The following is a 14,310-nucleotide window of genomic DNA, read 5'->3' as shown; positions in this document are numbered from 1 at the left end:
GGGGTATTAAACAACTCAGTTGATACGTCTGGATTAATGTAGATTAGGTTGGCCCCGATGCCAGGAGCCGGTGGCCTGGGTCGTAATTTAGAACAGCATCATCATGCCGAAGCTGGGGAGTTGTCATGGAGTAGCAAAACGTGGAGCTGGCAACCTGGGCGACCAGCAAAGGTGCCCTTCAAATAGTTGGCGCAGACTGTGATTGGGTCTTTTTTCGCTTATCGATGCATGGCCTAGCGTTAGATTTGTTTCACAGCAAATTTAACCCGCCCCAAGGCTTCTACTGTTGAGTACCACTCAACAACCCTTGTCTTCCTTTGGCCACAATGTGACAGCAACGTCGCCAAAGAACCAGCTAATCATGGAGGATGGCGACTCTCCGTCGGCCTGGTCCGGATCCATAACCACAACTTACAATTCATCCAGCGAAGATTCGCCTGCCAACAAACAAGGCGCCCCTCGACTAACGGACGAAGAGGATCCGTTAATACCAAACCCAGCTAATGTTCATCATACTTTCTGTGACGGAAAGGCGACATGGGGGGCTTTCTTGGATCAAGCGAGCAGAATACCTTTAGGTCTCTGGCCAGCAGATGCACTAGACCCATACATCACTCTGGTAGACGTCCCGAGTCTGCCGGAACATCTTCCTCGCAGCGCTTTTCTATACGGCAGGCCTTGCTGGGAACTGCCTCTTGACATCGGGGGTACAGTGTGCGAAGACCACCATCCCGATAGTAATGTAGCCCTCGTTCACGGTCGCCGAGTCTCGTTTCGATTACAGATCGAGAATCCAATCCGCTGTGACATTTGCACAGATGGAGCATCACACGCCTTAGGTGTTGATTCGGAGACAATCAACAGCCTCGCCGTATTGGTCATGTGCTGGTTATACATCCTGTCGGTTCGACTTCTTGAAATGCAAGGCCGGCAGGTACAATATAACATGGATCGTTTGTGGCCCGATACGCCTCAGCGCCAAAGCGGGCATGTTGTCGATCTCGATCTCGAAGGCGCGTCGCCCTCGCTCATTAGGTGGCTTTGCGCGATCCTCAGTCCCAAGATGGGTTGGCGAGCCAGGGATCAAGGACGACTACCGCCATGGGCAACTTCTTTCACTGCAGACGTCCAACTTGGCATCAAGGCTTCAACCCCAGCTGTAGAAATCCGTTTGCCCCCAAACTATTCTGAAGCTACGGAACTGCTCATCGAACTATGCCGGCTATTTAATCTTGGAGCCGATGCGACCGGAGCCTCTCGCTTGGAACCGATGCAGCCCTATAAGGCGTCGTTCCTAGCCGCACTGGTGCTCCCTTTTTATAACTTTACGAAGCTTCAACCCCGGCTACCTCCTCCACATCTCACCAGGCCACAGAGAAATGGCACATTCAGCAGTTCCCATGAGAAGAGCATTCGGAGGTACCTCGATGATATCCGATATTTCATGACTCTCAGCATCCATCCTCCTTCGATTGGAACCATTCTATGGAGCATCTTTTGGCAGCCAGATGTTGATTGCAATCTGGTTAGCCCGTGGCTTGCATCCTTCTTGGATACACTGGAGCCAATAATCAAGCAGAAACAAGCCGAGGTTATAGTAAAGGTCTTTCTTTCCCGCCGGCCTCGAATTGCCATTTGGTGGGTGGCTCTCTTCTTGCTTGGCGACCTGGCTATCCTTGACTGGATTCAACGATACGCAGTGAAAATGGAAGAGAAATATGGATCCGGCTCGCTATCGCCACCAGATCCGATGGTGTCTGCCTGGACCGGATCCAAACAGTCATTCTTGGATCTTGACAAGGATTCCCTTTATATGGAACCATCCGATCCGGTGTCTAGAGCCGACCTCCTTCGGTGCCGTTTCGATCTTAAACTTCAGGATTCGGCTGGCTCAAATCTATCATGGCGACCCTTTGGATACATACAGAAGGGGCGGGTTGAACTCGAACTTTGGCCGCAACTCGAAACCAAGTATACTCGCAAGTATCACTCGTTTACCTGGTACCTTAATAAGAAGCAACCAATCTCCGACAAGGGGTTTCGAGTATGTACCGGGCAAAGCGTGAGTAACGTGCCAGACAACTTGGGAATACGCACCTCCTCCGCTGAGTCTCCAGAGAGAAATCGCCAAGCCATAAATGTTCGGCCGTCAAAAGAGTCTACTCTCAGGATGATGTCTTTTCTGGTAGAAGACGCGGCAGGTAGTCGTGATTGGGCGAATGCTGATCTGCCGGGAAAGCGTGAGCAACTCAACTGGCGACGCGACTGGGAAGGCGTTGACAGAATGGATGGAGCAGCGGTGGGGCTTGATGAGGAATCAGCCAAGCCTCCATCATGGTTCCTTGAGGAATGGATTGAGGGAAAACATGAGTGACAGGAGGCATTATGGGAGTGATGGATCCGACGCACTAGTTGCTCTGGGAGTTCAAATCACATGGTGTTGGGAAAGGAGGCCTGGAGCACCCAGGCTGATTCGAATTCGGTAATCTTCTCGTTGATCCCCAATTGAGTTTCTTGCCCTGTAAAGGCGCACGTAAGGTCATTTCTATTGTGGCTCAGAAGCCTCGGCTTCGTTGTCGTTCTCCTCTTGTAATTGCCGTCCCTCTCCTCCTGGTCTTGGTACTGCGGGATAATCTGGGGTAACCTCGCACTATTTCTCTGGAACAGGTCGAGTATCCTTACTGTTAGGGATGTCTCTCCTTCTCGACGTATTTCAACTATTTGAAATGCCCTCTCGAACTTCCAAGGGCGAGTTGTTTCTAAATCGAATATAAACGAAATTCACCTTTCTTTATAGTATCTTCCCAGAACTTGGGCTAACACGGTTGCGATACTCATCCAGGCTTGGCTATCCCTCTTGCCTTTGATCTTTACTACACCTTTTCAATTTCGTCCGATAGTATTAAATTGTAGACACTATGGCGGAAATATTCCCTTCCTCCCTATCTGCTAACAACGCAGTTGCCTACTACACCGGCCGGGTGTATACAATCGACAAGGAGAAGCCATGGGCCGAGGCCTTTATCGTCTCCCCCAACGGCATTTTCGAAGCAGTCGGCAGCGATGTCGAGATCAAGAAGATTGCAACAGAGAGAACCCTCGTAATGTTCAACCTGCGTCAGAAGTTCATCATGCCGGGCATTCACGACGCCCACACGCACCTGCTGGTGGCCAGCATGCAGAGCTTGAGTGAGGCCCAGATCGGCCACGACGCAAACGAATACACTCTCGCTTCCAAGATTAACGATGCACAGTGCGCTTGCTCCTATAACAACGTCTTTGGGGACTGGGTCGTGGGCAGCTTCTACACTGCCGACTGTTTCCCAGACCAGAAGCCCGATAGGAAGTACCTCGACGAGACTTATCCTGACCAGGCTGTATTTGTTCGGGAGGTGAGCGTCCACAATGTGCTGCCCAACACTGCCGCATTGATTAAATGCGGAATTGATCCGGAGAATGCCCAAGACCCGCCTGGCAGCAGGTATGTTCGCCGTCCGGACGGCACGCTTACTGGAGAGCTGGTGGAGAGCGCCCAACTGATGGCCTCCCGTCATCTCGGACGACCTCCGCTGGCTTTCGTCAAGGAAGCCCTCCGCTTCGGCATTGAGATGTGCCACCGCTTCGGCGTCACCTCGTGCCAGGAGGCATCGGCATCGACGGCATACCTGCACGCCGTGAGAGAGCTCGAGGCTGAGAACCACATGGGTATTGATCTGTATACTCACATCGTCTGTTATCACGATTTCCACCTCACCACGTCGGAGCCCAGTGCCAGTCTCGAGGCACTGCTGGATATCTCCGAGGGGTTCCGCAGTAAGCATGTCAACACCAGATTCGTCAAGATGTGGCTTGACGGAGCACCTCTACCCCCGAACTTCACGCACTGCAGCCTGAAGGAGGATGGCCAGCCGGACGACTTTCTGCTCATCAACTGGGAGGACCTTTTGGAGAACTTTACGAGATATGATAGCCGAGGCTTCACAATCAAAGTACACGCCGCCGGCGATGGATCCGCTCGACGGGTTCTGGACGTTGTCGAGGAAGTGCGCAAGTTGAATCCTAATGGCCCGAGGCGTGAGATGGTTCACTGCAACGCCATTCACCCTGGTACGTCGAATTTGACGTCTTCTCGATTGTACAGGAAGGAACATGTAACGGATACGAAAAGGGATCGCATCTTTGCTAACTATGATTCATTCGAATAGACGACATTCCGCGCATGACGAGACTCCGTGTCACAGGCGAGATGTCACCTGCCATATTCCATCACGGACTGGAAGCTGCCTACCCCGACATCTTTAGGTGGCCGTTCAATGAGCTCATGGCCGATGGGGGTTTGGTCACGATCGGGTCCGACTGGGTTCTGACGCCTAACCCGAGCTTGTTCGATGCTCTGGAGTACATAGTCGACAAGCTCGAGTACGCTCCCGGTGGCGAGAGACGACTCGCGGACGGCTGCAAGACCAAGCGAGAGATTGGTGGTGAGATTATCTGCGAGATCATCACCTTGAATGGCGCGAGGGCAGTAGGCGCCGACATGAGAACGGGGAGCATCGAGGTTGGCAAGCGGGCAAACTTCATCGCGGTTGACAGGGACCTGAGCAAGGGAGAGTTTGCTGGTGCCAAGGTTCTCAAGACTTGGTTTGAGGGCAAGATGGTGTATAGATCGAATGTCACTAAATCTCGAACTTTTTGACAGTCACTGAAAGATGGAAAAAGTCTTGCAATTGACCTTGCAAATCTAACGGCCTGCCAAGAAGACCTCAAAAACATCCATGATTGCCTGTCCAAATCGGCCAAGTGTTTCGATTAGGCGTGAAGAAAAAGCCACCGGGAGCTGTACCCTCTGTTCTGCCTATCCGGGCAGAACCATCTGGTTCCAAGAGAGTCGAGTCGCGAGTAGGAGTACAAGAAGAAGGACGAAGACTTCAACCCTAATTTGAGCAACGCTGTGGGAGGGCGAGAGGCGCAAGAGCGCGGTAGCATAGACGGCAGAAGGATAGTGGATAGTAGAGGTAAGAATCCTCATGGTACAATAATCTATCATTTTAGGTCGTAACTATAGTCTATGCCATTATCATACCCCCATCGCCAGCTATACTATACTAAACCAGCCTGCTGGTCCTCCTCATTTTGTCTCCATCTCACCCATTATTTTCCTGCATGAGATCGCCAAGACGCAACTCGTCGGTAATACTGCGATCCTTCATAATCGACTTCCTCATTTTCCCACCGCGCTGGCGAGTAGGTATTATCCTGAGTGTTCAGGCGTACAGCATTAGGGCGGCTGGGCCGACCATCCTCTTCATCATCCGAATCATCGCGGTCGTGCTCGTAATCAGACGTCTCATCGTCCATATCGCGCCTAGTCTTGCCATATTTGGAGTTGTTGGGCACAGGTTGGTTGTGTGATGCGCCCTTCGAGGTCTTTGACGGCTCGAGATCCAACTCTAGATCAGAGAGGTCGAGCTCAGGGAGCATCGGCTGGGAGGATGAGTGTCCCGAATGACCGGCAACAGTAGCCGGCTGCCAATTAGTCTTAGCAGTACCCTCTTGCTGCCTGAATTGCTGGCTCTGCTCAACATTCTGATGGCGAAGCGCAGTGTTCGTAGGTTGCATATCTTCTGTGTCCACCCGACGAAGTTGAGAGGAAACGAGATATCCCAGGCCTCCACCAGCTGCAAGTACAGCAGCACGATCGACCTTGCCACCCTGCTGAGTGGGTGCAGGGCTGTCGCTTTGCTCTGGCTTTGTCTCCTCCTCCTTGTAACCCTCGGCCTTTGCTCTCTGCTCCGCGGCGGGCACGCTTCCGGACCTAGGGGCAGAGGCGGTAGGAGCACCTTGCATATGGCCAGGAAGAAGCACCATAGGAAGACCTGTCATCGGGGCTGAGACTGGTCGCTTCCGTTGTGCCGGTGCCGCCAGGTTGGTGTCTATACGGGCCTCGGGCTCGATAGCGGAAGGCGGCTCGATCTCGACCTCTGGTGGCTGCTGTTGCTGTACTGGCCTGGCGAATGGTGACCTATGCCCGCTTGAAGGAAAGCTCTCAGGTGTTCCAGGTTTCGAAACGGGAGGTGTAGGCTTTTGAAATGAGGGAACACGGCGGTGTGGTGCTGTTGGTCGCTCGGGGGGAAGATGCTGGGAAACTGATGAGGCCTCGAAGCCTTCGAGGCCCAACAAGGAGGGCATGCTGTTGTTGGACTGGGCCGTGATGCCGCCTGCGGGCATCGAGTATCTATAGTTGGTCTGATTAAAAGCCCCGGTGGCCAGACCTCCAAGCCCGGGTATCATGCTGGGTGGGTGGGCTATCTGGGGCTGGGCAGGCTTGAAAGGTTGGAAGGTCTTTGTCGAAGCCGCCATTGACGGTGCCTGTGTCGCGCTGGAAAAAGGCACATAGGCCTTGTCCACAGTCTGCTCTGGCGTAGAGTTGGCCGGGATCGACTGGTAGTAGCTCCAGCTCTTCCTGTGGTCTTTGGAGCTTGTCACTCCAAGACTAGAGGGCGCCGGTCCAGGCCATGCCACAAAGTTCTTTTCGGATGAAGGGCGACTCAAGGTGACGCCAACCTCCCCCTCCAGTTCGGCGATTAGTGCAGATTGCCGATCTGAGAGAGCAGTTTCGTCCTTGTGGTCACGGGTTCCGTCCGTTGATGAAGTTGTCGAATGTGCCCGTTCGCGAGCCCCATGGCCTATAGCTAGGCTCTGAGGCGGGGTATTGAATCCAGGGACTAAGCTCAATGGAACTGCGGTCGATTGGGGCTTTGTTTGAACTGGTTCCTTGCGTGTTATTGTCTTGGGCAGCTCTGACCCAGACCGAGGACGTTCTCGGAACTCGGAGACGTGAGCATTCAGAAAGCTAAGAGCATCGTGACCGGCTTTGTCGACTTCTGGGCTCATGCCAGGGCTCCACGAGACAGCACGAGGCCTTGAGCCTGAGGGAGCCAGTGAATTGCTGCCGGTGTTTATATGCAGCTTAGGGGGCTGTTGTTTTACGTGGTGTCCCGACTCATCGTGTTGAATTCGTAAGGTCGGTAAATCTGTGTTGGATGACGAAGTCGTGATGTATGAACGTCGCCTAAAGTCTATTGAAGTTGGGAATGGTTCCGTGCCGGATGTTGAGGCCGTGCCTTCGGGGGCGTACGGCTGGTAAGCCTTGAACGACACTGGAGCGGCGGAGCTCATATTGTATGAGACATGGGCTGAGTTCGAAGTCAGTAGAGAGAAAAGTGAGGAGAATAGAATTTGGGTCGGGCTCGAAGCTCTATTTCATAGATGGGAGCACAAAGAGGCGTAGTTAATAAGGGTCCATGCCCGCTGACGGCGCCAGGATTATTAGCTTTAGCATCGCCGCGTTTCCTTCTAGTTGGGAATGGATCTGGGCTCCGTGCGTATGGGCTTTAGACGTTGGATCCCGTCTCACGCACAGCCGAATCATCCCTGCCGTCTGGCTTGGCTGACTGCAGACGCCATGTAGTGGATGCTGCCAGCCTGTCATGATCCTTCGTGAACTGGCATCTGTGTCGATTTTTCCTTGTTGGGAGCGTATAGATAGGGTGACCTGTCCTGTTTGCGAAGACCGCAATTTGAGTATCCGACATGAGTTTCGTGGAATATTCCATTCTTAGATGGAGTACGCTTTTACGAGGAACTGGCCCACTGTCGTCAGCCACCCCCAAGGCTTGTTGTGCATGCACGGGGCCACGGGATAAATCCCTGTATCTTCACCAATTATAGCCAGAGGGAGACTCACAACTGCTTCTCAAAGTGCAAGAAAGAGGCGGTTGCCGATGCCATGTCAGTGGTTCTTCACCAAATGCCGACAGCCGGATTAGACATCCACTAGCCACAAGGTAAGACAACCATTACAGCCCGCTATTTGAAATGTCGAGATGGTTGCTCTGCTTTGTCAGGTCTCGGTTAAAAATAAACACAGCCCATGCCCATGCGCAGCAGCAGTTGCCAAGCCACCTGCTGCGCGTTTTCCCCATTGACTGACGAAATCCCGCCTTTTTGCAGCGGCTGGTATCCGTGGCCGCGTCTATTGGTGTCCGGCTCGTCTAGCCCGGAGTAGTATTGACGCCGAGGGCGGCCTTGGAGGGTTCCGTTGGCCGCGGGTGTGACAAGCGCTTCAGCCCCGACTTTTGGTGTTGTCTTATCGAGTATCGCAGGTTGGGCACACGTGAGCTGCAAACAAACTTGGGCGTTTTGTGGCTAACATGTTACATTAGTTCTGGCAAGCCCAGTTGTGCGCAGCAGCTCCCTCGATGTGGACGGAACGGGACGACACGAGCATCCTTCGCGCACGAGTGTGCCTTGCGTTTGATTGAAGTGTACGCGAAGAAGGTATCGGACCTGCCTGGCCTTATCTTAAGGTTAAATCGACTAGTTTCTGGGCTGGATCCCAATAGACCGGGGATGGGAAGCCCAGACTCCATTCCTGCATCTCAGCTCGGCGACTTGAAAAGCAGGCTCTGAGCTGAGACATCTCAACCCTACAAAAACGCAAACAGACAGACACGATGTAATGAGAAATCGACTCGAGACAGCTCGGCTCAGCCTCGATCAAGAATTCAAAAGCTCTATTTCCAGAAGTGCCTTGCATCGGCTGCAGCCCTATGGATGTGTTCCCCTCGACGTTTCTTGGTGGAGGCTATGCCAATCCTCCATCGCACACACACAATCAAGAGTCCAGACTCCCCAGAGCCTGCTTCTCTAGCCGAAAGTCTGCAGCCAAACAGCCGCCCCCAAGGCCCCATAATACCGCGGAGGGCTTTCTCCCAAGGCTCTGAACTATTTCATTTGAGGCCATGTTGACCAGGCTGTGGCGTTTTTCAGCTCTTGCCCCCTTGCACAGGACCTTGGTAGGACTATAATAAAGCAAACATGTCCCGCCGATTGATCCCCCGGCAAGGCTGCGATTCACATCATCCTCCCTCGACACCATGGGTCACAGGTGCGCGGGCTACTACATTAACTGCACGATCCAGTTTGGGCAGGATGGCAGCGTGAGCAGCGTTGGCAATGTCACCCGCGGCGAGTTCAAGCCCAACGCTGATGTCGCGGGGATCGGCGTGAGTTCTTTAGCCAAGACTCGGGGTTTGTCTGGGCATTGAGACTGACAAGAGGCTTAGACCGTCTTGGCTCTGGTTATTCCCACCGGGTTTGGCCTGTTTGTGAGCTTGATCATTGGCATGGCCTTGATCCTCGATCGTGTCCCGGGCGTTTATCGATTTCTTCGCAGGTGAGAAAGGCTCCAGAGAGGATGAGTAGAATACGGTGCTGATTCCTTTATAGACGCCCTGTCCTGCGAAATCTTGTTCCTAGCCCGAATCAAATTCCTGTTGAGCTTCCAACCGACAGCCAGCCCTTGATACACCACGCGAACTCGTCGGCCACATTGGCATCGAATACAGGTTACGAGCAAGTTCCCCTCCAGGACCATCCAGACCACTCTCCTGGTCATGCGCACAGCGGAAGGGGATCTGCTGCAACCTACTACGATGACCACCCAGAGAGACCCGAGCATCGCGCCCAGCGAACGGTTCACGCAAGAAATCCTCGCCATCACTGGCGTGGCTCCCGACCAAAGGGCACGATTTACTACCGTCCCATCACACAGAGAAATGTTGAACAGGCAGTAGCAAAGCCGTCGGCCACAAAAAAGCGAAGCACTATCATGATCAGTCTGTCTCAGCTTCAGGACTTTTCAGACCGAAACACTCTCTCAGAGACACGATACGACATGTTGGAAGCTATCATGCTCTGCATCCCTGATTCGCAGCTCCTCATCGCTCTGGCTCTCGGCCTGAGCTTTGCATCCCGGAGTAAATGCACCACTTCACAGTACCACATGAACGTCGTCGTCTGGCTAAGTCTGATCGCTTGTACAAACTTCCTTCTGGCTTTTACGTTGGTGCGCAACTTCTGGCGCTCAAAGCCGGCGGGAATAATCAGAATCTGCTGCTTTACGGGGGTACTGGTCTTCCTGATGTTTGTGTTTATCTGGCAACGCAGAACGGGTTGGACGACTGAATCTTGGCCCCCGGACGAAAGAAAGGATAGTTTGATCTTGTTCAACGCCATTTGCTTCATGCAGGAGCAGAGTCTGCACAACTTTACCCATCTCTCCGATAATCAGTACAGCAAAGTGGGCAAGCTCGTTTCGACCAGCCAACCCTTTTCAGAGCTGGACTTGCTGTCATATCTGATCATCTGCATCATCTTTGTGATCACCCTGATCATCAGAGTGTACCAGTTCTTCAAGTTCCGCACAAACGGCCCCCCACGAGGGTCCCATACCGACGACGAGACCAAAGGGCTCCGAAGCCTGCCCGCCAAGACGTGGCTCATCATGGCATGGTGGCTCGTCTCGTGGCTATGCTGCGGCATCATCTACATAGTCGCGGCGCGCCGCATCTTTCACCTGAGGAGCTGGATCGCCGACTCGGAGTGGATGGAGTCGGATGAGTTTTCGTCGAATCCTGAGAACGATGTTCGTGGATTTGGTCAGGTCACGCCGCTTGTAGCGACGGGGGCTATTATTCTTGCCGCGATGGACACGATGAAGCCTCGGTAGGTTTTACGAGACGCTTTCGTTTCAAGTAGCTTTTGCTAACTGTTGACGCAGATATGTGACTTGCAAGATAGTGGAAGAAGAGCCTGTCCAGGAAAATGAGGAAGCGTAGCAGGATATTACCAGCCACTGTTGGATGTACAAGGATGGCTTCAACCCCTTAGGCGGCTCGATCCATGAGTGATTGTCCTTGTATGGGTGGGTGAGCATGTTGACCTGGTTATCACGGCGTACAATGGCGTTGGTAAGGGTATTATGATATTGGATGTTGGGCATTTGGTTACAGCGCCCATTAACAATAGAAACGAACAATTACGGTTTCTTGAACAGGGCATCATTCATGCCCAATCAAAGTTAAACAAGCTCATAAACTACCATGACCATGTGAAGTCCAATCCTTCACTTCCTGCTGCTGTTCTTCCCTAGAACGGCATAAGGCTGAAAGCTTCCATGATAGCATCTTTTGAAGAACCTCAAGCTGTACTTTAACGGGGCGATGTCTGTTGGGTGGTTCTGGTTTCCCCATTGAGCCCACTTCAAGCATCTTCACCTGCATATAATCCTTCTACCGAGCTGACGGGCCTGCAGCCATGTCCGTCAAGTCGCCAAGAGCGGATTACGCGGAGGAGGAGGAGGAGGTCTCCGGACACCTCGGGTTGAACCCCGCAAAATGAGATCTTGAAGTAAAGAAGCGAGACAAGATCATCTCCTCGTGCATGTTCTACCAACTTCCCTGCTAATAAAGAAGGGCAATATCCCCGCTAAAAGCAAGACAATAGCGTCTTGTTCTGGTCTTGGTTCGGCAAATCTTCATGTTAGCAAGCTCGTGCAAAGCCGAAGGGTTGTTTTTGCATGTGACAGGCAGAAGTAGGGAATGACTTTCTGACTGCGCCGCGCCAGTTGAAAGGGCTCACGTGGGACGGTTTCGGACGGGAGGACTGGAACAATTCGTGGCTCTTTCCGTTTTCGAATCTGATTTCCATCTGCCTTCATCACTCTCCTTTTTTTTCTTTTCCTTTTGATCCGGTCAGGTGAAAAAGAGTTTCTTGTCTGCGAGACATGCTGCTCAAGAGTGCCCTGGAGTCACAAGAGTCGCTGACGTCGCGGGGCACACTTCCAGAAGGTACATGGCCCAAAGTACCTGGGGTACAGTAATGACGCCTGGATACCGTTCAGTGGCTTACAGTGGGTAGCAGCACTTAGCAAGGACAGGACAGGAGACTTTGAGGCCGTGTAGATGGCTGCCTTTGTGAGTTGTCTCTTTCATGAATGTCATCATCATTGTTATCACCACCACGACTGCCGTCTTTTTCCCTCCCTTCTTCACTTCTTCTTCTTCAACCCCTTGTCCTCCCCCCAGTCTATCCCGTCGGCACGGACAGCCCTAGCAGGCCCCATCAGCTAAAAGTGGCGCCCCCCATGACATAAACCGTCCCCAAGCTCTTTATTAGCCTCCACTGTTAGTGACTTGGTTTGTGACCCTCTGACGTCGCGACGCGGCCTGGCTGAGCGTTCACGGAACCGAGCGAGCACGGGGACAGAGAACACCTCTCCCTCTCTCTCTGTCTTGCCGCCTCGGATTCATCGGCGATAGCTTCACTTCATCTCTGGAACTTGCTGCTGACTATTCGACCATCCCAGGATACCCCTTGGCTGTCCCATCTTGGATCGTCGCCCATGTCTTCCCGCGACGATGCCTCCCTCGGCGCATCGCCTCCCTCCTACGAATCCCATCCCTCGACTGGCGGCGCGCCCCCGACCTATGCGACTTTCTCGCCCGTAACCCTCTCCGCAAATACTCCTTCTCGATCTTCCCGTCGATCAACCATCCTCGTCCATCAAAAGAGCCCGCTGCTCCTTGCGACTCCGCCCCAGATCACCCGAGCCCTTGCCTATAGTCACCCCTTTCTGCTCCCGTTAAACAACCTAGCGGGGTTGCTCACCTGGAGTACCGGAGACCCGTGGCAGAGCTTTCTATTAGTCTGCTTCTTTTGGGCCGTCGTTCTCTATGGAGACGTGGTAGTGACATGGGCTGGGCCTGTCATGGTAGGCGTAGCCCTTATTGCTGGCATGTATGGCCGGAGGTATAGTCCTCTCAGTAGTAGTGGGTGGGCCGAACCTCGAAGCCAACACAGAGATCCTGCATCCCAAGGCGCAACTCAGACTGGTGAGGCCAGCCACCAAAAGGGGAAGCCTAGCGTCAGTGAGAAACAGTCGAAACATGTCAGGGGAAACTCCGAGGTCACCAATACTAAGCACCAAAAGACGTTGGATGAGATTGTCGAGACCCTCAAGGAGTTCACAGGGAGATGCAATGTCCTTCTGGAGCCTCTCCTCGACATGACGGATTTTCTCAGCACCCAGAGAACACCGACTAGTGCTACAACTCGACCGGCTGTGACCGTCATCTTCATGCGCCTCCTCATAATTACACCTATTTGGATCGCTCTGACTGTACCACCATGGAGGGTCATCACAACAAGGCGGGTTATACTGGTCGCTGGCACAATCATCTTGACATGGCATGCAAGAGTCATGAGGGTTTCGAGGGCTATCCTTTGGAGAAGCTCCATGGTGCGGCGGCTTGCAGCCGGAATCACCGGACTTCAGTTTGACACTCCCGAGAAGCCATTCCGAAAAGATTTGGAGGTGGCTGCTACCAAGGGCTCAGAACGTGTAGCTCAAGAGTCAGAACTTACAAAGGCTCTGGGCAAGTCTTCGAGCTTTTCGACAAACCATGGACGAAGGAATGGCCACGCCAAGACTGCTGGTGTCAAGTTCACGTTTATCATCTACGAGAATCAACGACGTTGGCTGGGTCTCGGGTGGACGAATAACCTCTTCGCATATGAACGACCTGCCTGGACAGACGAGCATAATAACCCGGTACCTGCAAAGGATGACTTTGAGTTACCCGAGGTGGAAGACGGGAGTCGTATGGAGTGGCGGTGGGTTCAGAATGGTCGTTGGCGCGTTGATGGAGTGACCGATGATCAAGGGGCCGTCGACTATGATGGAGAGGAGGGCAAGAATGGATGGATCTTCTATGACAACAAGGTACGCAAGGACAACTAATGCGGTATGAAGGAGGATACTAACACTCGCAGTGGCAAAACGGACAGCGAGGCCAGGATGGTTGGAGCCGATGGACGAGACGACGGAAGTGGTATCGTGATGCCGAGTTGGTTGAGGTGGATCAGTCACAGGATGCTCACGCCGGTGATGCGGTAGAAGCCAAGAACTCTCCCACGGTGGCCAAGTTGAGTACTCAACAATACAACTCGAGCAACGAAACCATGGTTCCCACACGACCCGACGCGGCCGATCAGGCCCACGCCGAGGACCTCAGCATCGACGACGCGAGTTCCAAAGCAGCAGAGGATTCCCTGTCAGTACACTCGACATCTTCAAGATCATTCTTCCGGTCGCCATTAATGCGGAAGCGTGTCGCTGACCGATCCGTCACGGATAAAGAACGTACTAGGAGGGCCAGTAGGACCAGCAGCTTGTACAACGACGATGACGCGAGCTCCCTTGGAGCAACTCTTGCACTGGAGATCCAGAAACAGGGCAAACCGGGCGGACAGTGGGGGATTGGCGACGAAGCACGAATGAGCCTTGAGTGACGACGCGACGAGTACCTTGACAGCGGCATCACCACGGCCAGGTCATTGGCGTTGACGGGTTTTTGCAGGCGAGTTTGTTTTATTATCTGGGTCGACGGTGCTTTGCAGGTAATT

General features: G+C 53.2%; 4 protein-coding genes across 4 annotated transcripts; 3 read left to right on the top strand and 1 right to left on the bottom strand.

The window, feature by feature from the left end:
- Positions 1–2,918: 2,918 nt before the first annotated feature.
- On the top strand, positions 2,919–4,696 carry NCS54_00374100 (Amidohydro-3 domain-containing protein; the record flags this gene model as incomplete). The annotated part of the gene is made up of 2 exons (XM_053149302.1): positions 2,919–4,107; positions 4,206–4,696. The coding sequence occupies 2 exons, from the start codon at positions 2,919–2,921 to the stop codon at positions 4,694–4,696; spliced, it is 1,680 nt and encodes a 559-aa protein (XP_053005277.1).
- Positions 4,697–5,151: 455 nt separating this feature from the next.
- On the bottom strand, positions 5,152–7,179 carry NCS54_00374000 (Hypothetical protein; the record flags this gene model as incomplete). The annotated part of the gene is made up of 1 exon (XM_053149301.1): positions 5,152–7,179. One exon carries the CDS (start codon positions 7,177–7,179, stop codon positions 5,152–5,154), a length of 2,028 nt encoding a protein of 675 aa, XP_053005276.1.
- Positions 7,180–8,939: 1,760 nt separating this feature from the next.
- NCS54_00373900 (Hypothetical protein) lies at positions 8,940–10,682 on the top strand (the record flags this gene model as incomplete). The annotated part of the gene is made up of 4 exons (XM_053149300.1): positions 8,940–9,068; positions 9,129–9,238; positions 9,292–10,569; positions 10,625–10,682. 4 exons carry the CDS (start codon positions 8,940–8,942, stop codon positions 10,680–10,682), a joined length of 1,575 nt encoding a protein of 524 aa, XP_053005275.1.
- A 1,125-nt stretch (positions 10,683–11,807) lies between these two features.
- On the top strand, positions 11,808–14,196 carry NCS54_00373800 (Peroxin/Ferlin domain-containing protein; the record flags this gene model as incomplete). Its single annotated transcript, XM_053149299.1, has 3 exons — positions 11,808–11,819; positions 12,212–13,627; positions 13,678–14,196. The coding sequence occupies 3 exons, from the start codon at positions 11,808–11,810 to the stop codon at positions 14,194–14,196; spliced, it is 1,947 nt and encodes a 648-aa protein (XP_053005274.1).
- Between the last annotated feature and the right edge of the window lie 114 nt (positions 14,197–14,310).

The sequence above is a fragment of the Fusarium falciforme genome, chromosome 3, assembly GCF_026873545.1.
Source record: "Fusarium falciforme chromosome 3, complete sequence".
Taxonomy (NCBI): domain Eukaryota; kingdom Fungi; phylum Ascomycota; class Sordariomycetes; order Hypocreales; family Nectriaceae; genus Fusarium; species Fusarium falciforme.
Note: the sequence above shows the minus strand (reverse complement) of the source record. Positions and strands in the feature narration are given on the sequence as shown.